The 22,235-nt window shown below is 35.1% G+C and overlaps 3 protein-coding genes across 5 annotated transcripts; 2 read left to right on the forward strand and 1 right to left on the reverse strand.

Moving 5' to 3' along the window:
• Nucleotides 1-486: 486 nt before the first annotated feature.
• Nucleotides 487-22,221, reverse strand: LOC124434781 (anaphase-promoting complex subunit 7-like). 3 transcript variants are annotated; one of them, XM_046984687.1, is made up of 23 exons: nucleotides 21,988-22,214; nucleotides 21,702-21,830; nucleotides 21,254-21,325; nucleotides 21,062-21,145; nucleotides 20,579-20,661; nucleotides 20,355-20,387; nucleotides 20,132-20,245; nucleotides 19,995-20,047; nucleotides 19,027-19,061; nucleotides 18,755-18,847; nucleotides 18,313-18,401; nucleotides 18,108-18,222; nucleotides 17,694-17,739; nucleotides 17,208-17,303; nucleotides 17,024-17,124; nucleotides 16,852-16,896; nucleotides 16,654-16,766; nucleotides 16,192-16,308; nucleotides 4,271-4,665; nucleotides 3,487-3,773; nucleotides 3,305-3,416; nucleotides 1,457-1,643; nucleotides 487-978 (listed from the first exon to the last, which is right to left on the reverse strand). In XM_046984687.1, the coding sequence occupies exons 1-23, from the start codon at nucleotides 22,054-22,056 to the stop codon at nucleotides 777-779; spliced, it is 2,670 nt and encodes an 889-aa protein (XP_046840643.1). In that variant the 5' UTR covers nucleotides 22,057-22,214; the 3' UTR covers nucleotides 487-776. The 3 variants fall into 3 exon arrangements, with proteins under 3 accessions (XP_046840643.1, XP_046840645.1, XP_046840644.1); XM_046984689.1 differs by lacking the exons at nucleotides 487-978; nucleotides 1,457-1,643; nucleotides 3,305-3,416; nucleotides 3,487-3,773; nucleotides 4,271-4,665 and adding exons at nucleotides 12,891-14,036; nucleotides 14,682-14,729; nucleotides 15,105-15,152; nucleotides 15,606-15,738 and having other exon boundaries at nucleotides 21,988-22,221; XM_046984688.1 differs by lacking the exons at nucleotides 487-978; nucleotides 1,457-1,643; nucleotides 3,305-3,416; nucleotides 3,487-3,773; nucleotides 4,271-4,665 and adding exons at nucleotides 14,587-14,729; nucleotides 15,105-15,152; nucleotides 15,606-15,738 and having other exon boundaries at nucleotides 21,988-22,221.
• On the forward strand, nucleotides 4,719-7,217 carry LOC124434787 (60S ribosomal protein L6-like). Its single transcript, XM_046984696.1, has 5 exons — nucleotides 4,719-4,780; nucleotides 5,329-5,526; nucleotides 5,614-5,745; nucleotides 6,065-6,292; nucleotides 7,030-7,217. The coding sequence occupies exons 2-5, from the start codon at nucleotides 5,329-5,331 to the stop codon at nucleotides 7,180-7,182; spliced, it is 711 nt and encodes a 236-aa protein (XP_046840652.1). The 5' UTR covers nucleotides 4,719-4,780; the 3' UTR covers nucleotides 7,183-7,217.
• LOC124434789 lies at nucleotides 9,354-12,599 on the forward strand. Its single transcript, XM_046984698.1, has 4 exons — nucleotides 9,354-9,485; nucleotides 10,799-10,915; nucleotides 11,521-11,661; nucleotides 12,473-12,599. The coding sequence occupies exons 2-4, from the start codon at nucleotides 10,823-10,825 to the stop codon at nucleotides 12,584-12,586; spliced, it is 348 nt and encodes a 115-aa protein (XP_046840654.1). The 5' UTR covers nucleotides 9,354-9,485; nucleotides 10,799-10,822; the 3' UTR covers nucleotides 12,587-12,599.
• Nucleotides 22,222-22,235: the final 14 nt, after the last annotated feature.

Raw genomic sequence — 22,235 nt, forward strand, 5'->3', positions numbered from 1 at the left:
AGCTTGCACTGCACGAAAAGCTGTACATGTAAAGTACACGTAACAAATTTAATGCAGTTGAACAAAATAAAAATCATTCTTCGAAATAGAAAATTCTGCATGCTGGGAAATATTGTATATTGATAAGGCAAGTATGCACGACGCCTACTCCTATAGTTGATAAAAGGTAGCTCCACGCGCAGCCGGAGGAGTATTACACGCAAATTGTACAATTTGTCAACTTCGAAATCAAGATGAGCGTGCAAATAAAAAAGCAACAGTGGTTTTTAAAAACAAAATGAAATTTTTTTCAACCGCAAGCCTTCATTTATTTGAATACTCCTAGTTAACACCTGACATTCTGAAATTAAACTGGGACGCCATCATCTAGCGGCAACTTGCAATGAAAAAAGGCATTTCTAGACATGAAATGAATATCATGCATATCTCGCGTCACAGTCAAAGCTTTGTCTTCACAAAGCAGCGAATTCTAAATGGCACACACGATAAGAATATAGGGGATGATTCATTATCATAAAGCATTCTACGACTACTAATTTTATAGGAAAAAACTATCTCAAGCAACTAATTTACAATTCACATATTCGGTCATCGGCAAACCACCAATCAGAAAATAGGTTGCCGAAAAATAAAGTTAAACAACTAATTCATAATACGCGAAATACCATCGAACCGATTCAATTCGCCTTTAACGCAGCCGAAATTCAAGTTGTCTATTCATTCAAAAAAATTCTATGCTCTAAATATGTTCAATTTTGAAACTTATCTGAAATAGGTCATTCACCGACTGGGATCCAGTCCCTTGGAGTTTTCAAAACTTCCATTAGCTTGGCTTCTTCGCTGCCAAAAGCTGGTTCATGCATATATTCCCAGCGTGCGATCAGCGGTAGAGACATCAATATACTTTCTATTCTCGCTCCAGGCGTATATAGACCAAATTTAGTCCCGCGATCGTACACCAAGTTGAATTCGACGTACCTGAAAGTAATCTTAAAGTTAATTCCTCTTTAACTTGGGAAAAGTTTAAAATTCGGTTGCCAGGTTCTGCATTAACTTCGGAACGTAAATTTTCGGAACGTGGAGTTTGATAACAAAAAATGTAAAATGACAGTAAAATTGCAAAGCAAACGTTGATGAAAGTTGCAGTACTTGTGAACTAACATAAGTAGTGATTTGCTAAGTGATAACTCAACATGTTCAAACACCAACACAATTCTTCCACAACGACTTAATTTATCACAAAAAGAATAACTACATTAATATCTACGTAGTAAAATGAAGACTTGAATAGTAATGAAGGCCATTTTATTTTGATGATGCTTTTCTCTTAAACATTTGTGTCGTTCAACTGAATCATTTGCTCATGTCAGAGTGTTAATATTTTTGACTCGTGCACACCTTGGTAGAATCAACATACAAAAAAGCAAATATATTTTCTTATTGAAATCATATAGACCTTCCTCTGCGAAGTTGCTGCCAATGCTTTTGTTCGGATGTGAACGAGTCGTTCATATGTTTTTCGACGATGGGAATATACGATGGTATAACTGCCTGAGCGCAACTTTTCACAAACTGGAATGCTCCTTCCTGTGAAGGTTGATCGACGTCATCGAAAAAAATACCACCAACACCACGTCTTTCACCTGTAATTACGCAGCAAACATTGCAAAAAATAAAGGTAATCTTTTATGGCAACATGCTGCATAATCATGAAATATAAGTTTTAACTACATACACTAAAACTCCTTCATGTTCTCTTCATTCCCTGAGAAGTATGGGAAGAATGAGCAACCAAATGTAATGTCACAAATAATGTAGTTGGTCCGTTAACCTTTATTGTAAAATCAATCTTCACAGCTTGCCCAAGCGTTGACTTGCAACAGCCTGCGCAAGCGTTGACTTGCAACAACCTGCCTAAGCATTGACTTGCAACAACCTGTATAAGCATTGACTTGCAACACGTTGCCCAAGTGTTGACTTGCAACAACCTGCACAAGCACTGACTTGCAACACGTTGCCCAAGTGTTGACTTGCAACAACCTGCACAAGCACTGACTTGTAACACGTTGCCCAAGTGTTGACTTGCAACAACCTGCACAAGCACTGACTTGCAACACGTTGCCCAAGTGTTGACTTGCAACAACCTGCAGAAGCACTGACTTGCAACACGTTGCCCAAGTGTTGCCTTGCAACACCCTGCACAAGGGTTGACTTGCAACACCTTGCCCAAGTGTTGACTTGCAACACCCTGCACAAGGGTTGACTTGCAACACCTTGCCCGAGTGTTGACTTGCAACACCCTACACAAGAGTTGACTTGCAACAACCTGCACAAGGGTTGACTTGCAACAACCTGCACAAGGGTTGACTGGCAACAGCCTGCACAAGGGTTGACTTGCAACAACCTGCACAAGGGTTGACTTTGACAGCCTTAAAGATAAAAATATTATTTCTCACATCTTTAGCAAATCCCAAAAGATAATATCAAATATAAATATCCTGACGAAGGCCATTAACTCGAAATGCTGAAAAATGTTAATTTTACCCTGTGGTGGATAGTAGGAGTGGCTAGAGGGGGGCGGTCGTCCCCTATATTTTTTCAAAGAAAACATTTTTAACCATCTTTAGCCAAATATGACATTATTGACACACTGTTTGTTTTATTTGCCTTCCTTTTCATTTATTCAAGATAGCATGTTTTTAAAGTAACGTTTCCACTATGTTTCGAACTTTGAACCAAGCCCACAGCACTTTCTGCTGGATATGATGTACATTTGGAAAGCGCTGGAAACTTCAAGGTTGCACTGGTAATATATTCACATGTAGTGAATCAAGTAAGAGACGTAAATGATATAATTGATCACTAATCCAAACCCCAACATTAATTTACTTAATCTTTTGAACTGAAAAAGCAAATAAAACTCGTCAAGGACAAGTGTTTTTGCCAAAAAAAAACTTGTCAAAGAATGCTTTGATGTTGGGGGTTGAATTAATTTTGCATATTATCTAACATGGGAATATTACAGTTGTATTTGTTGCAATCTAGAAAATATATTGTATGTTTACATATCTTTCATGATCAAAAGTTTGGACAAAAGCTATTCATTTAAATTTGACTTATTTTAATAAGTAGTTGAGCATCATTGTTCCAGCAACATTTCAGATTATCATTTCATGCATTTTGCCCATCACCCCTCAATATTTTGTCAAGTGTCAGTCACTGATTTTATTGTTCAAGATGTCGAAAATTATCTTCAGGAAAGATCACGGTAGTCAGCATTGAATAAAAGATTCATAAAACATACCTCTAAATTTTATGAAAAAGTAATCGTCACACCATTTTTTGAACCTTAAGTAGTAACTGCTATCGTGTTTGTCACAGGCAGCCTTCAATGTTTGGTGAAAGTGCTTCACATCCTGGTACAAGAGCAAAAGGTTATTTTCTCATGAATGAAAACAAGTGAAGCCATCCAAGCTTGCACTTTACCTCTATGTCAAGGTAATAAGGTGTTAAATCTGTGCCACCTCCAAACCACCATGATTTGTTACCATCCTTGTCCTGCACCTCGAAGTAACGATAGTTGAAATGAATTGTGGGGACCATTGGATTCCGTGGATGGATAACCGAACTTATTCCAGTGGCAAAGAATGGCAAAGAATCGTTGTCTTTGATACCTTTCAATTGGTTCCTTTGTTTCATTTGTTCTATGGCTGCTTTTGGAAGCTTGCCATGAACAACTGAGATATTTACACCAGCTTTTTCAAATACTTCTCCTTGAACAAAAATAAAGATAATTTTGGCAAACAAAAAGGCAGAGTTTTCATGAATCTATCTGAAATGACAAGCAAGTAATGGTGATTCTTTCTTTACATGTTTGTAAATGTAGATCGTCCAGGTTGGTATAGTCCTGAGAAGGACTGTTTTTGTTGTTGTTGACTGATGTTTCGACAATTTCGGTGATTCTTTCTGTCCCCATGATTGATTGTTAAGTATTACAGAAAAAAAAAATTGTTAAGGTCAAAAATCCAACAAAAAAATTAAAAGAACGATGTAAGATACATCCTAAATACATGCGTTATATAACCAATTTCCTTTTTCAAATGTACGGGTAATATGAACTTTAGTTTTCCGAGAAAAGAAAGCACTTGAGGAAAAAGATGAATTTAAAAATGGACAAAGTTCTCTTTAATAAACTGCAAATTTCCTACGGTAGGTCGCATCATTGGGTAGGGCTAATAAAAGAATCTTATTCATAATTCCAAGGTCTCACCATCCTGAATTATACAAGTTATCCCGCCTCCACCAGCTTTTCGCTCCCAGCGATCAACCTTGAAAGCAGAACCATCAAGCCTCGTTAGCTCATCACAGAACTTTCTCTGTAGCTCCATAATCATCAATTCCATTCTCGTTCGCATGTCTTTGCTTTCTTTCTCTATTTTTCCTAAAGGTGTAACAGGTTCGGCCATAAAATCCCCATTGGAAAATTTTCCTTTTGCATACAGCATTGAAAATCCCAGAAGATTTTTTTTATATTGTGTTGACGATACCCAAGCAAGAAATTTTCCAATCCTAAACAAATGCTCCTTCACAAACGAAGACATTCTGTCAAGGATATTCACATTACAAGTGCAAGAGTTGACAGTTGATATGAAATTATTCAAAATGCTTATATTAAAATAACATCAATGATCAACTACGCCATGAGAGCTGACCACAACTATGTACACATCGCTGGCGCATTACATCATTCTCTTCTAGGACACTTCACATCGTATAAAAGGTGAGCCACAAATGTTGAAGTGAAATCCTTCATAATCTTGAGTCAGAAAAACATTTCTTTTGATTTTGACTTCATTAAATACTTTCCAAAATATTTTCTATCATGTCATTAACTTTCGTACGGAAACACTGTAATTTTGCGAGCAAAATGGCAAATGAATGTGACTTTATCAATTTAGTTCTCATCGACAACGTTAGGTTATTTAAGAATTATCTTACAGAAACGTCTCATTTTAAAAAAATCTTGCATACACTTTCCTTTAAAGTACACCTCCATGCACTTTCCATCAATCCTTGAATGAAGCTTCATTTTCTGGAGATCTAACTTTAAATAATAAATAATATCTGGCGTTGGAGTGAAAACACAAAGAAACATAATTTATGATCATTTGCAAAGACTAAAGTTCTACGAAAATTTTTTTTTTTGATTTTCCCTTTTTAGTAGAATAGTTACATGTCCAAGAATTTTGATTAAATTAAAATTCAGGTTTCAAATTAATACACATGGGACATGGAACATACATTATTAATTATGTTCAATGCATTTAGATGGCCAAATCAAGAAATGTGCCACTCACAAGGGGTATTGGCAAATACAGCCGATCTGCAATGTTTAAAAAGCGTGCTTTATATAAACGAAAGAAGGTGGGCACAAAGAAGGAATCAATGGAAATTGTAACAACAAAGATTAAAGAAATTGGTGGTGACAAGAATGGAAACACACGAACTGTTCCCATTCAAAGAGAGGTAAGTTTTCGTCTTTATAAACCAACTTATTAAGTCATCTATATGTCAGATGCATCTTTGTCTAACCTTAATTTTCTTGTGCTATAGCCTCGTTTTTATCCTACCGAAGATACACCAAGGAAATTAGCCAATCGCAAGAAGGCTAAGCCAACAAAATTGAGAAGCTCATTGACTCCTGGTACTGTAGTGATCCTCTTGGCTGGTCGACACCAGGGCAAAGTATGTCCTTTTTGGATCATTGAATTATGTTGGAAGTTACTTTGCTGTTCATTTGTGATTTAGGGCCAATGTTCTATCAAAGCCCTCGGATATAGTAAAGAGTTGTTTTTATAAGTCCTCTGCCGTAGATTCTGCCGCCACAAAATGTAACAGCACAATTTTGTAAAATGGACTTTATTGATGCAAGCTTTTGAGTCATATAAATGATATTACAATAATGTACTAATAATTTGATATTGTATAATGCTACAGTTGAAAAATTTAGTCTGTTGCATTTAATGGCATTTCTCTTCTCTGACTTTATAATTTATAATTTCAGAGGGTTATTTTCTTGAAGCAACTGGAGGGTGGTCTACTGCTTGTCACAGGTCCTTACAAAATGAATGGTGTGCCACTACGACGAGTGCCACAGTCGTATGTCATTGCCACAAAAACAAAAATTGATATCAGTGCTGTGAAACTTCCAGAGCGTTTAACAGACGACTACTTTAAACGTGAAAAGAAGCAGCGAAAAAGTACTGATGATATGTTTGAAGAAACAACAGAGGTTTGTTCTCATTTATTTGAGGGAATGTACTTCTTCATCCATCGGATTATACACTATTTATCTAGACAAAACATCTGGTCTAAGTGTAACAGAATGTTCATAAGGCACTATTGATGTACAAACTTTGTCTCTTAAAACAACATTTTTTCATTTATTTATTTAAAGTCAAAAGAAAGAGCAGATTAAAAAACTCAAAAAATGCAAAATGTCCTAATTCTTCCGTCAATGTAGTCTTGTGTTACCTTACAATCCATTTATTTGACATACTTTGTTGAAGTAGGTGTCATAGACAGGCTTAGGCCCTTGACGAGTCATGCAAACCAAAAAATGTCATCGTAGTAAATACGTCAATCATCTAAATTCAGATTTCGCGTGGTTCAAGAGATAAACATGACGTCTAGAATAAACTTCGGTCATTAGCATTTACTAAAGCGAAACATGAGAGGCACAAGGAGTAATGAAAGCAATTATGACGATTAATAACTAGAACAAATGTACTATTATTGCAAAGTCGCATAACATGTAGAATAAGATTAACGATTGGGCTCTCTCTCGTGTCTTAAAACTTAAAACAGTTTCTTTTTCCACATTCATCACCGTCTACGATAAACATGTTGTGCTAGTCAGTATTTTAGGTAGTTTTTTACCTTCTTAGTGTCATTGCCCCTTCGTTTCTAACAAAACAAAAGACGTTTTTTATGTACAGTTTTGTTACTTAATAAAATGCTTTCTTGTAGGAACGAACGGTGAGCGAGGAACGCAAAGAAGATCAAAAGGAGGTCGATGAACAACTCGTTCCATTGATATCGAACGAGGCTTATTTAAAAAAATACCTGAAGACGCTGTTTTCGTTGAGAAAGGGACAATATCCTCACGAAATGATTTTCTAAAATTGAACTCGAAATAAAAAATTCCTTCAAAGATACAACGCGTGTTTATTTTTTGTTGCTTTCGAGAGGATTTACGAATCCATCTTTGATTTAAAAGGATTATGTCTCTCAGAGCATGTTACAGACACAAGATTCTTATAGATTATCGTCCACAAATTCCTAACGTCAAATTGTCAATGCCCTTCATTGTAAACCTTTGTTTCAAATAAAATTTTGGGCGTGGTTCGAGTCGTACAAACGCAAATTAACGTCAACGATTTTGACAATAATTAAGCGTTACTTTTACCAGTTCGTCTAGAGAAATCTAGAGGAGTAGGCAATACTTGCTTATTCAAGTACCAAAAGCATACCATTCCTTCCCCACACCCAAAAAAACCCGCAGAAATCGGGCGCTTAATATTTATACGAACGAATACTTTGGGACTTTGACAGAATGCGATTTCCTAGTCGTGAATTTAGCACAATAATTAATTATGAACACAGGAAATTTTTCAAAAAACCAATAAAAATGTGGCATTATATTTAACAATGGGGATTTATACAAATTTCCTATTTATCCAACACGAATATTTCAAAATACGATAATGGTTTTTGAAAACGTTTCCTGTGAATCGGAACAAGTTGTTTTCCATAAAAACAAATCTTCCGAAGATTTGCACCCCAGCAAAGGAAGAGTCTGTTTTCATTCCTAGTTTCATTAGAAATTACTAAAATTTTTTGCAGCTGCGAGCATCGCTTGATGTTTTCAATGCAAGGTGGCTGAAAGTATTTTGGCTAACCTGCAAGACGGGATTATGATATGCAATTAACATTTCACAATAGTACTTTTGAGCCAAGTTTAATGGACGAAACCTAGTCTTCTGAAAAGACTGGGCTTTTTACGAGAAATTCATGATAGACAAATGTGAATCACGAGATGTTAAACTTACTGGCAATTTTACTTGTCGTGTAACATCCTAGGTGACTGTCAAAATTAGGGTCTTTTGTCTTAGCTATCGCGTTTAACGTGAAAAAAAATCATAAAATCTTTCATATTGGCCTTAAACCTCGGTCACAACAATAGCCTAATTTATCTAGTTATTGAAGTGTTGACTAGATAGAATTAAAAAAGCGCAGACAGTGTCACTTAATTGGATATCCTCGAGTTGACAGTGAAATACCTGTCAACTGAAATACTTGTCTTACGTTAAAACAAATTAGAGAAAATGAATTATGAATAACTCTCTTTATTATTTTACAGCTAATTTTCATTTATCTGTCTTACACTAACATCTATTTATTTCACAAATGGGTTGATGAAAGTAAAGTGAATAAGGATAGAGGGGAATAAATTGCACGAGTTTTCATCAAATATTCAATTAAACTCCCAACAAAACATTGACTATCGTAAGAGGAAAAAACATTTGCAAATGGACGTTTGGCAAAACAGGCACACTGTTCTATTAACAAAATTCGTGAAGATATGCAAAGCATGAAACAACTAGGGAAACCTAGCCTAAGTCGGTTATCAACAAGGCTAAGAACACCATAAAGTATTTCCATACGCCCACACAGTTTCACTTTATACTTTTTGTACTAGAGTTCAGACCCTGCCACTTGAATATTTACGCAGATGAAATTTAGTACGCCTTAATTTCGAGCTTAGCTTATTAGATTCAACAGAAAAAAACAAATATGAAAAAAACCCCAAGGAGAAAAATTTGTCGTGTTATTTTTTGTATCTCTCACTCACATTCGCTAAGTGCTACACAGAAATCTTGCTCTCACTAATCAATAGCAAACTCATTTCTCCATCAATGACAAGATGCTCACGAATATTTTTCAAATCAAGAAATCAATAGGATAAAAATACGGTCTTCGAATAGTTATGGGGTGATTTCGAAGCCCCTCTCAGTGAGTGTGAGTGAGGTTTTAGAATACAGGCGTGATACTTTTAAATGTTCTACCTGCACGCAAATACACAAAATTACATTTTAGCAATTTGGTCAGATCAAATAGAGTATTCCAGAATAGTCGCGCAAATGGGAAGAGAAGGAAGAGGGGTTGGTGATCAGACATCCGTGGATAGGACTGGGGTAGGTGATCAGACATCCCTGATCCATGAATCCCCTCAGCTATATTGTGCATGGAGCCATGTAATACCTCCAATATAGAAAACAATAATTTGTCATAATTTCCGTTGTAGTCGAAGCAGGGCGTATAAAAGCCGGGGCATCAACGAATCTCGCTATCAATGTACAAGAGCTTCCTTGAAGAGAACATTGAGTTTACCAGGATAGAAGTAAAGCGTTTATTGTTTCAAGGTATGTCAATGAGGTAAAGGAATCACAACGAATCATAACAATTTGTGAAAACGCACAGAGCAAATAAAAAAAAAATACGGAAAAGACACGTTTTTCATTTTCATTATAAAAAAACAAGAATTGGAACAACCCTAAATGAAGTTTTCCAAGCAGTTTTTGTTGATTAACTCGATTTTAATGTTCTTTATGTAATATTTTATCAATTGGACACTATCAGTCAACACAGGGCATCCAAGGATTTTGTCTAAGGGATTTCAACAAGGGCCTCGAAAATTCGTGAAGGTCAAAACGTACGTAGCGTCACTCATAATCTTTTAATACTATTTAATAAGTTTTCCTCCTCAAAAAAATGTAAAACAAAAAATGTCATCAAGAGGCTCTATTCAGAAGCGATGTGCAATTCTCCAAACACTCCTAAAGTCAATGCGCACAATGCTCTAGAATATTTCAAAACTATGAAGAACAAATGAAGTTGTCTTTATGACAGTGGTCAACACATGTGAATTTAGATTCTTTGTCATTTGTTGGCCTTGGAAAATTAGGCCAGATAATGTTTAATTCTTAATTACAGGTAGGTGTTGCGCTAAAAATTGATATTGGGTAAATAATCACGAATTTCATTTCAATTACATTTGAACATTAATTTTTCATGCAGCCAATTTAAATCAGACGTAGTTAAAAATTGCTTTTTAAATGACCTGCAGGACAATATATTTTTTTCATAAGATTGAAAGGCAGTACAACATACGCTATGTTCAAAACCCTTTCTAAGTTGATGAGCAACAACATCTCGAAGAAGCTTGAAAACGGCTTATTGTATAAACATATACACAAGCGAATAACCAATAAATGTGGACAATAATTGGGCTATCCGCTGGGATTCGTTTCTATTTGCTCGGTTAGCAAGCATTGTTCTACTAATAATTCAATACACACGGAAAAGAATCATATGAAAATCACAAATAAGCAAATCATTTAGTGTACTTGAAGCATCTTAAATACATAAACTCGTGCAGAATTCAGGAATAATTCGACTTGACGAGAACATTCTTCACAGAGTGTATTTCTATGTTTCTTAAATTCTTAGGCAAGTTTTAACGTTGAGTTTAGCATTTGTTGAACGTGTTCGAAACATAAGATGATGTGAAGGTACAATATGTTGTCTATGTCTTTACATGCACAAGGCAACGTTTGAGTATGTAATCCAAGTAGTCGAGCATTTGGATATTTTAACCTCGGTGGTAGTAAATACACCAGCGAAAACGAAAATGTTGTAAAATTGACACTCGCAACTATAATTTTAAATATTTTAGGATAGACAATCGTAGGAGAAAGAAATGGCAACTTCACGAATATTCTCAGTACTGATTATTCTCGTCGCGTTTGCATATGTCACAACAAGAAGAAAATTCGCCAGCCCAAAGCAGTTGGTAAGAAAAGTCCTGTTCGCGCATTTCTATTTTGTCAAATCCAAATCACTCTATCATCTGGAATGTATAGTTTCATAGCAAATTACAATCTTACGTTAATCCAAGACAAAAAAATGTTACGCAGATATTTAATTTTAGAGTTTCCTGAAGAAAGATATTAAAGAAATTTCTAGAATTTTAGAAAGCAGTTAGGCAAGACACACTCCAATGAGCTTTCCGTAACTTAATATCACAAATTACCCCCTTCATCAAGTATACCTATGTGCATGTGCATTTTTAAATTTTATTTCACAAAAAACACAAAGAAATTATATTGTAATACTAGTCACGCTCATGAAGAAATTATTGTTATAAAACAAGTCTTTCCATTTAGTTTTTACACAATCCTAATCACCCAAGCGCGTTTATTTTTCTATTTTCGAAATCGCACCAAGAGTGATAAAACGCGTATGTTATTAGCTTCATCAGACACTACAGTAATACAACGACGCGAGGTCAATACAATTGCTCGTATTAGAAAAATGTGTTTGTGAGAACGAGTTGCATTGTTGGATTAAACAGTGAAGACGTGCTTCTAATGTATGTTTATATTTGTTTTGTCATAGATGAAACATTGTCCTAAAGTGTACAACCAGAAATGTTTTAAACATGATGAATGCAAGTGTAACTATCCAGTAAAACTGATCTGCAACCACAAGAAACAATGTGGTCGAATAACTATTGCATACATCATGTCAAAGATAAGGGTAAGGCTTTGAAAAAGATATATTTTATAGAATATGTTCAACTATAAACATGAATACCTTAGAGAAAGAAAAATTCCTATGAAATAGAGAACAGGCGACACCTTAAGAAACACAGAACATGAAACATCTTAAGAAAGACAGAACACGAATATCTAAGGGAGAGAGAACATGAATATCTTAGGAAAGAGAGAACATGAATATCTTAGAAATAAGAGACATGAATATCTTAGGAAAGATAGAACATGAATATCTTAGGAAAGATAGAACATGAATATCTTAGGAAAATGAGAACATGAATATCTTAGAAAAGAGAGACATGAATATCTTAAGAAAGAGAGACATGAATATCTTAGGAAAGATAGAACATGAATATCTTAGAAAAGAGAGAACATGAATATCTTAGGAAAGAGAAAACATGAATATCTTAGGAAAGAGAGAACATGAATATCTTAGGGAAAAGAGAACATGAATATCTTAGGAAAGATGGAACACGAATATCTTAAGAAAGAGAGACATGAATATCTTAGGAAACAGAAAACATGAATATCTTAGGAAACAGAAAACATGAATATCTTAGGAAAGAGAGAACATGAATATCTTAGGAAAGAGAGAACATGAATATCTTAGGAAAGAGAGACAACGAATATCTTAGGAAAGAGAGAGAGAATATGAATATCATAGGAAAGAGAGAACATGAATATCTTAGGAAAGAGAGACAACGAATATATTTAAGAAACAGAGAACTTGGTCCTTAAAAATAACCAACATGAAATTAGTTCATTTCAGTGATTTTTGATCCACTTATGTTTAGTGCCCTAAAGTTTTCAAGAAAAAATGCACGTCTGATAAAGACTGTAAAAAGTGTCGAGGACTGATTTGCGAAGACAAAGAATGTGTTTTTCAGAAAAAAGTCAAGTCGATATGAATTAAAAAATATTTTCATGTAGCAAAGTCTCAGTAATTGTTGATTGATTTTAATAATGTGAATGTCGTCTATTCAACGAGGGCGCAAATCTGTGCTATAAGGGAAAGTGGAAGCGGGAGGTGGGAGCGATGAAACAAGAGGAAGAAGATATATCTTTTCACCCCTTAGCAATAATACCTTAGTGATCAATTTACTTATCAGTTCCACATACGTCATTTCTTAAATCTACATAAAATACTATTGAAAATACTATATTCAACTTTTCGATTAAGAATAGAAATACGTGTAAGTAGACTTGAAGATGTTTCATTGGCCATGACTGAAAATTTCTTTTATTAATATTTTATCACTTACATGTAATGAAAGTCAGGAAAATATTCATAAAACATAGCCGCATTTGATATACACACATACAGGTGCGTAGAGAATATTTCATGAAGACGGATTTGCGCCCTCAAATGTTGTCACCAACATGGCAATCATATTCTTAGATAAACAAATAAACCACTGTAAAAACGGTTTCGTGTATAGTTTAATGTTTAAGTTTATGTAATTACCATTATAATTACAGCTATATGTATGTAAAATCATCAAAATGTATTATTGCAATGTTCGAAGATTTTACTGGATGTATATTTTCTGTACAGTCAGTTATACAAGATAGAACATTAATCAAATAAATACATTTCCAAACAACACGCTGTTTTTTTATCGTTCTAATATGCTTTGAAAACATTTTACACAATTTTCGAAATGCCCGTGGATAAAGTGATATGGCTGACTGCTCAACGAAAAACGAAAATCTAAGCCAAGCCTATCCGTTTTCATATCGTTGTTCATATACTGCCTTATCGAGCTTATTGAAATGTGATGATCTCAAACAAGAACACCCGAATCGAGTTGTAACTGATCGAACATTATCTCAAATCGAAAATAATTCACATTGAACATCCAACCACACATCAAATAACGCAAAAAGTAACTTAAGACTGTGTGTATAAACGAGGTAAAACTTGAAATGTTTGATGTTCCTGCTTGTTAAATCCGAACTTAAATCATGGTAAGTTTCATATATGTGCTTTCAAACGGTTACTACACATATAACATTTCGTCATCACAAGACTCGATATGTATTTGAATTGTCGTCATTGAAGAAATCAATGGCTAGGAAAGATAATACGGTACACACTAGGTGAGCAGGAGGTATATAGGCCAGAGCGTTGATCCACCAAATGCCGATGGCACAACCAGTAAACGTAAATGGTTGAAAGATGAGAAATATGAGAAACACGGTCGCCCAGTCACGTTCGCCTTTCTTCTTTTGACCGCGAGGTTTGTCCCAATAATCCAAAATCATGGGAGATAACAACGCCAACCATAGTGAGGCAACTGCTCCCAAACCGTAAATAACCGAGAGAGAAATCAACCAATCTTCTTCAATCGCCATCTTCTAATGTTGAAGCAAAAAGCTGTTGAGTAAATTCATTCAAGAACAAAACACACGCTTTCCTGCCTTCAGTGATGAAATTGCTCTCGAGACAAATACTCCTTGCAATGCTTTCAATCACTCGCTCGAAAAACAAGACCTCGATTATTCGGTCTCTTTAAAGTGCTTTAAATTTCGCAGTAGTATAGCTACGTGTGCCAGTGATACAGCTACAATAGCATTTGCCGCAATGAAAGCATCGCGTTGCTACGGTTTAAGTGCTACAACCAATCATAAATTATTCACTATATACATCATTTTCAGCTGCACATTAATTCGCGACCGCCAACAAGTAGCAGGTTTAAACGTACCGAATGTTCGCGACCGTCAAAATTTAAGATGTTTACTTATGTTAAAAGCGGTTCAACCTACTGTATTTATTCAGCTGCCCTCTGCAGGGAGATTAGGATATATGCACCGAATTGAATATTTCAGTTACGGAGGACTGTGTACATCATATATTCAGATGTACGGAAATTATTCTTAACCGAGAAATGAAAAAGCTACACTGAACTTCCTTGAACCTTAAATTTATGATGCTCATACTAAGCAAATATACAGTATTTACACATGGTCAAAAGCATGGTGTCAAAAAATCAACTAACTTACTTGTTTAATACATCGTCAGAAAGTCACGCAACGTCGTGTTCAAAACCACTATAAAAAACGATCATAATTAAAACATCTTCATTAATGCATCGACCATGGATTAGGGCATAAAAATAGCACAGAATGTAAGGCAAAAATAAGCAGCTTTAACTTTTAATTAGATTTCTCCCGCAGTTAAACTGTCACTGTAAATTGTACTTCATGTTTAGCATGATGCATTGCAAGATGCGATATTGATGCTACGTGCTCAATTCAATTGAGTTGAATATATAACTGGAGGGCGACCATAACGGAAAACATGCTTTTCGTAATGAACCTTCTTTTAGCAATGCGTTTGAGGATTGCAACTTATTAAATAGCTAGCTTCAAATTTAGACAGAAAATAACCATCCAGTTATATTCAGTTCAATGTTCAATTCTCACCACTTCACGGCGATTCATTACTTCCCAGTCATCATCGTCCGAATTTTCCTATAATACAAACAATGTTTTAGGCCTTTAACTTTATCGGAATAAGATAGGGAAATATGTAAAAAGGCTTTGAAGAGTTCTGAGTCTTAGAAAATTCTATGAACTTATGTTGTTTTTTCATATCAATCCATGGCAATCCATAAACAGAGAGAGTAACGAAAGAAAAGAGTGCCGAATACCTATACATAGAGCAAAGTAGTATTTATTTAAAAATACTTCGCAATTCCTTTGTTTCTAAATTCATGATTGCGCTAAGCATGAAACTTAAAGTAGCAACAAAACAATTGTAAATCAATTTTCGGATAAATATACATATATACATGTCAACCAACCGTTTGTTCAAACTTCAGGAGTTATTGCAATGTTGTGTTATCACCGTGTTAAGACACATGTCACCATGTTTTATGTAGATGAAGAAAAATAAACAGATGCACAGTTTGCTCATAATTATACCTCAGAGCTTTCCGCAATCATATTTCGCTCATCCAAAGCAGCCAAATCATCGGGACTATCTCGGACCGTGCCGGCAGTAAGACTTTCCACACGGTGTATTCCGGCAATGGCACGACTGTGTCCGGGACACATACTGAACAGACAAAAAGTTCATAAAACAATGATAACAACAAGAAAGCGACGTTTTGCAGTTTTACACAGCTTTTCCAAATGATATATCTCATAAGTTTTGAAAGTACCAAAGAAATTTTGCCTTTTTAAAATGAAGGTTGACTTTGGCAAACAGTTTTTACGTATTTCCTTTCACTCTCAAAATGTTTATTTTCAAACGGCCAAAACTATGGCGTCGCATTGCACAATGGTCACCAAAATATATCAAAAAAGAACCAAAACAGAACCAATTTAATCGAGGTTTTTTACTTCCAAAAAATAGAAACCGGGATAAATTGCTGGAACTGCACAGCTCTCATATGCAATTTGTATCACGAGTAAGATTGATTTTCATTTTCAGAAAAGATTAAGGGCTTGTGTGTCTTTATTCAGCGGCCATTAAATTATTTCTTATAGAAACTTCGCTATATTTTACCTTATCCCGATGCTGTATTGATCCAACGCTTCTTGATACTCGTTCAGAGATGCGAGATTATCACCCAGAAGTATGTGAAGGTTTGCACTCTTGATGTGCGTTAAATGTTTTCTTAATCTATACGATTGAACGCAAAATAGCAACGAATTGAACAATTATTGTTCGTCAAGAGCTTCAATGATAACTGAATTTTGCTAGTCTATCATTTCAAGCTTTTGAAATGATTAAAAAAGGACAAAAAATGACGACAAAAATGACGCTTATTACAATGGAACATTTTGCAGGTAAGAACTCTAGCAATGCATGTGTTATTGAAATTTTCTCATTCCTGTTACACACACTAAACTGAAACTCGTTATATTTCATTCTCTAAGTAAAAGAGAGACCTGCAGAAGCAGAAGCCACTGGAAATGTACTTAAACAAGTTCCACCAGACTCATCAACATTCAACATGATTCTTACAATTCCACAGCTCCTTCGTGATTTTGTTCTTTCGTTAGCATCTCGGCCAAATCATATACAGCATCAGCAAACATTGGATCCTGAGCGATGGCTTTCTCCAGCATCTGTTTCGCCTGAAAGAAAAATCACACATTATTCACGAAATCACCAATTATAGCAGCATGAAATCTGAATTTCCCAAAGCAGTAAATGAAATACCTTTTCTTGAGTTTGACTTTCCTTCGACAAGACCATTGCTAAAAGCTGCATAAACAAGCAGAACAAAGTGCAATTTTCGTGGAATTCAGTCAATCGCCACCCATTACATATAAAAATTAGAAAATGGCAATGCAATTCCACGTACGTGCATAATTCCATATTTTCTACTCACCAGCAAGGTTCGAGGGTTTGTTCCCAGACATTTATGTGCATTTTTTGCAATCACTAAGGCTTCCTTGTGTCGATTGCTCGCAAGATAACATTCAATAAGACCTTAAAATGAAAAACAAAAAAGTTGATTCAATCACTCAGAATTTGGCAAGAAAAATTAAATTTGCTTTGAATGTGAGACCGACCTTTATTTCCTTCGTAATTATTTGGAGAAAGTCGGGTGACTTCACGGTAGTGGTCGATCGCCTCATTCTTTCGTTTCACTGACGAAAGTAGGGAACCTAACAACAGAATATGAAAGAAATTCGGTAAATATCTGTCATTGAATGAACGTTTGGAGTTGGTAGATATCTGCCATTGAATGTAAGTTTGGAGTTGGTAGATATCTATCATTGAATGTAAGTTTGGAGTTGGTATATATCTGTCATTGAATGTAAGTTTGGAGTTGGTAGATATCTGCCATTGAATGTAAGTTTGAAGTTGGTAGATATCTGTCATTGAATGTAAGTTTGGAGTTGGTAGATATCTGTCATTGAATGTAAGTTTGGAGTTGGTAGATATTTGTCATTGAATGTCAGTTTGGAGTTGGTAGATATCTGTCATTGAATGTAAGTTTTGAAAACAAATAGTTGAAATATAACAGTACGGTGTTGTAGAAAGATTCTCCTCACCTTTTGTAAGTAATGCCTGTATGTTTTGATTGTCCATGTTATGTGCCTATAAAATAAATGTGTATGTTTGAAAAAAACTTTCTCTTCAATTTAAGATAGGGCGGATTTTCTTTTTTTTAGTACGTAGGAATTTCCAGTGACATATAGTTGATGAATCCTTTTTCAGAATTGTCCTTAGTAAGATATTGATACATTAAAACACTTCGAGTAAGATTTGTCCGCAATATTTTACAAATGCAGGGATTTTTACTATAGTACATCGTTGCAGTTGTAAAAGCACGTAAATTTCAACCCCATTCCCTCAAATTCAAGCGTATTCTGTGCCTTTCTCCTGGTCCCTACCACATGCACATAAAAAGTAAATGATGTAAATTCGTTGAAAATTGAGTATACTTTAAAAATAGAGATGGAAACCTTTTGGGCGAAATAGATAGCCCGGGTCTTTTTATTTGCAACAGAAGACGAATGCGCCATGGCAATCCAAGGTTCGGGTCGATCCTCACTTACTCCTATAAGTTCCTCGGCCAAACTAAAACACGATAAAAATGACAATACTTATATGAAATGGGCTAAACTCATAGAACAAGCAAGCCTCTATTACAAGCCTTTCAGCACAAACCTTTCAACATTTTGTTTTTCACCGTTTTGAGCAAGAAGACTGGCGTAGAGATCCATTCCTTGTAAACACTTCTCATCCAATGAACGCACCTTAAATGAACTTCTGTGAGGATAAAGACACTTCGAAATCGCTAATACTGTTTACTAATTCAATTTGATCTGTAAGACAACCATACCCCCCTGTCCTTTGGGAGATGCATATACTATTGATACACAATCATCGTGAATGGCGGGGTAACATAACGTAATTTTATGTACCTCCAAATTGCTTAACGTATACCTACGTAACTTCACTTTATAAACGTAAGTAACTTAACTCATTATAAAATTCTTCCCTTACGAATGCTTTGTATTTTTGGAATTCTTCACTCATACAAGCCCTGTGATTGGTCAATTACCTGCATATTAAATATTCAGTCCATAATAAATCTTCATTTACGAACCCTATTATAAACAGTCTTCGCATTGTTCAAATCTCCCGACTGCCATTGACATTCAGCCAACAGACAGAGCACATCGACATTGTCTCGAAGATGCTGTAGAAAAATGTTAAAAAGCTAGCTGCATGAGAGAATAAATAAACACCTCACACAGCATACATCACCAAAAACAAACAAAACTCATTCTTCGCAAAAATTATCACTTTTGAAATAAGGTAAACATAATTTCTCAACAAAAACGAAATGCCTGAAATTAAAGAGAGGTATTTTACTACCTGAGACTCGAGTGTTTTCAGCTGCTGTGCAGCCTCTAAACGAAAATACAAAATGACAGTCGATTGTACTTGTTCATGTAGGGAAAGTAGCATTTTGAAAAAAAATCCGAAGCAAATGGAAAACATATAACTGGCGATCCAAAGTTTGTGCTAAGATTCAAAAAAACACCGTCGTTTACTGGTTATTTGAATTGATCATATGTTTCATTACTTTCATAAGCCAAGCTATTTGTATGGTTAAAGTTGAGCTCCACTTTCAACCCTTACACTGCGAAATTTTAATTAATTTTGGATACAAAATCGACAAAAATAAAATTTTGAATAAACTGACAAAAAAACAAACTATTAGCTTATCAACTGCACTCTTGCACTGTCATTCTTGATAGAAACTACTAGCGATCCCATTATCCAATGATAGTAGCTACAGAGTTGCATTGAAAAATTGAACTTTGCTATTTTAATACATATTAGTTTCAACACGCTCTCATCTTGATTATGTTTTGCTACAAATTCTACTTTAGACATCGTTGATCATTTATCAGGAATTAAATGGAGTATATACTTTACGTGGAAAAAAAGATAAGCACATAACGCAAAGTTTGATGGCTTTTTCGAGGCTTATACTCAACGATTTTGTCAAACGTTTCAATTTAATAATTGACTTTAGATTTACTTCGATACCCCTGTCTTTAGTGCTAGGGAGGGAAACTCGCACAAATTTTCAGCTGCGTCGAAAATAACAGATCGAAGATCCCGAAAAATGTTGTGTGCTGATTATCTTTCTCATAATAATCGCTCTTCACATAACAATACTGCAAAGTTTCCTAGCGTAGGCTTTAACATCCATCGCATGAACATACAGTTATATGATCCCGTGGTAACGTTATACATTGAAAAGAGGAGAATTTTATTTTCACATTAATTTTAGAACCAAGCAACAAAGAGGTTATTATCAAACATATACGTACTTGTGAATTTCGATGTTGCTTTGAGAGCGTAAGCCTTCAGCCAGTTCAACAACCTTGGTGAAAGTGAACAACGTGAAAGTATTTTTGACATGGTTGGACAGTTAACGTGCTTAAAGGTATATGTCAAAATCGCACACCATTCGAAGGTTCCTACGGAAGGCATTGAAACAGACATTAAGGATGTCACTTCCGTGGCGTTTTGACCAAGTTGCAGAAGACCCATTGCAGCTTCCAAAGCTAAAGGACACGATCTACGAAATTGATCGAACGCAAATTTAAATGAAAAATATGCGACATAGCTACATCCAAAATATTTTTCAGCCATTGAAAGATCTAAAATATTAAATCTATTTGTTGCACCTCAAGACATCTTTATAGCAAGCAATGGCAGGCCTAGAAGATATAAAACGATACATTCTTAGTTTCATGAAGTTTTTCAAATGAAGGTAACAAGAAGTAAATGATAATCTGAAACTGTGACACAAGATGAAAAACCAATGACAACGCTTTCAAAAGCAGAATTCTTGTTTTGTGTTGAAGAAATGCAGTTATGGTAACAAATTTAAGGTGACTGGGTTACAAACCTTTCAATACCCAGTTTATGGTAAAGTTTTGCCAAGCACATTGTTATCTGAGGTGATCGTTGCTTTGGAGGGATGTCGTCAAGCTGAAACATACGTAACAACATAAAATGCTTAGAAAACGAAACAATCATCGTGTTTTCAATGTAGACTCTTATAGTTCATTTGATAAGACACAGGTTATTAACCGACTCCCATGGATATATACATGCCATATCTCTGTGGCATCAGTAATCTGAGCAGTAGCAAAGCTAGCCCACAAGTTTTAGTCCTGCAAAGTAAACTTCAGATCGTTAACAATATTTCTTTCTTTAGATACCTATTGTTGTTCCAGCATATGAATACAAAAAAAATTACATAGCAGACTAAATAATCGGAGCTGGTTTTGCCATTGAGTCTGAGATATATTTTAACACAAAAAGATTTTCAACTTTGGATTCCACATGTGATTGAATCTTATTTAATTAATAGATAAGTCCCTCTTACAGTTTTCTGAGCACTTTTGTAGTCCTTCAGTTTCATTTGACACAGATAGATCTTGTAACGAATATCGACATCAGACATATTCCCCTAACAAAAAAGTTTACAATAAGCAGTGTATTTTAGCACCTGAAAACCAAATTAAAGGTAACTGTTTTGCATACTCTTATCAAAAATTTCAACAAATGATGGGCATACCATTGCTGAGGTTGATTTATACTTCTTTTTCATTAAATTTTTCTTGTATTGCAAGGCAGTTTGATAGTATTTCTACATAAGGAAAATGTGATTCCATTTGACATCAAAAACAACAAATTTTCTCCATGTAGAATGTGTAATATATTGCAATGACATACAAGCCAACCAAAGAACCTTCAATTCAAGAGATGATCAATGCTCATCCGACAAAAGGTGTGTAGATCTTCCTAGAAGGATGATTGGGGCATTGGCGTGCTTCAAAAGAGCTGCCAGCATTCTCAGGCTGTTGTATATCAAAGTCATTAATTGCACTATTACTCAGTCTTCCTCAACAATTTTCTAGCCAATAATATTATAATGACACTCCACAGTATACACTCAATTCTCAAAATTTTCCGGGAGGGGGGTGGTGCAAAAAGTTGTAATCAGTTAATTTTATATTTGTAACCTCAGCTCTCCTGAACTCTAGACTTTCAAATAAAGAATCAGCATAATACACAAGAAGGATGCAATGATTAGCCATTCCCTGTAGATCGTTCGACTTGCAAGGTGGTAGAGACGATAAGACCAGTCCAGCCTAAAAGTACCATAAATACCAGAATTACAATGAGGAAGACCAACATCATGCAAGCTTTGATATATCAAACAACTTCCAATGATATATCAGCGAAATAATAACGACCTATTTAAATAAGAATTCTACGTATAAACAGGAAGTCGAATTTGTCCCTTACGGTAATTCGCAGATTGGACAATAGTCCCGCATCATTTACTCTCTTTACTTGTTCTAGTAGCAATGTCATGTCTGATTAAATCGGTCTGGAATTTGACAATGAGAATCGATGATAGTTTAGTCTTTTAACACATCCACTAACTTGTATTTTAGTGTATTTTAGCTATATTTTTCAATATTTTGAACGTAAATTTAAAAAAATGGCGGTCAACAAATTTCTGAGCAAGCAGTCACGCGTACTAGCGGCTG

Source organism: Xenia sp. Carnegie-2017, unplaced genomic scaffold, assembly GCF_021976095.1.
Source record: "Xenia sp. Carnegie-2017 unplaced genomic scaffold, XeniaSp_v1 HiC_scaffold_14, whole genome shotgun sequence".
Taxonomy (NCBI): Eukaryota; Metazoa; Cnidaria; class Anthozoa; order Malacalcyonacea; family Xeniidae; genus Xenia; species Xenia sp. Carnegie-2017.

Coding starts and splice junctions, on each gene's coding strand:
- LOC124434789 (XM_046984698.1), top strand. CDS start 10,823: ATGGCAACTTCACGAATATTCTCAGTACTGATTATTCTCGTCGCGTTT. Junction 10,916..11,520: donor TCGCCAGCCCAAAGCAGTTG/GTAAGAAAAGTC, acceptor GTTTTGTCATAG/ATGAAACATTGTCCTAAAGT. Junction 11,662..12,472: donor ACATCATGTCAAAGATAAGG/GTAAGGCTTTGA, acceptor ACTTATGTTTAG/TGCCCTAAAGTTTTCAAGAA.
- LOC124434781 (XM_046984687.1), bottom strand. CDS start 22,056: ATGACATTGCTACTAGAACAAGTAAAGAGAGTAAATGATGCGGGACTA. Junction 21,146..21,253: donor ATAAATCAACCTCAGCAATG/GTATGCCCATCA, acceptor CTTTTTTGTTAG/GGGAATATGTCTGATGTCGA. Junction 18,848..19,026: donor TGAAAACACTCGAGTCTCAG/GTAGTAAAATAC, acceptor ATTTTTCTACAG/CATCTTCGAGACAATGTCGA.
- LOC124434787 (XM_046984696.1), top strand. CDS start 5,329: ATGGCCAAATCAAGAAATGTGCCACTCACAAGGGGTATTGGCAAATAC. Junction 5,527..5,613: donor CTGTTCCCATTCAAAGAGAG/GTAAGTTTTCGT, acceptor CTTGTGCTATAG/CCTCGTTTTTATCCTACCGA. Junction 5,746..6,064: donor CTGGTCGACACCAGGGCAAA/GTATGTCCTTTT, acceptor TTATAATTTCAG/AGGGTTATTTTCTTGAAGCA.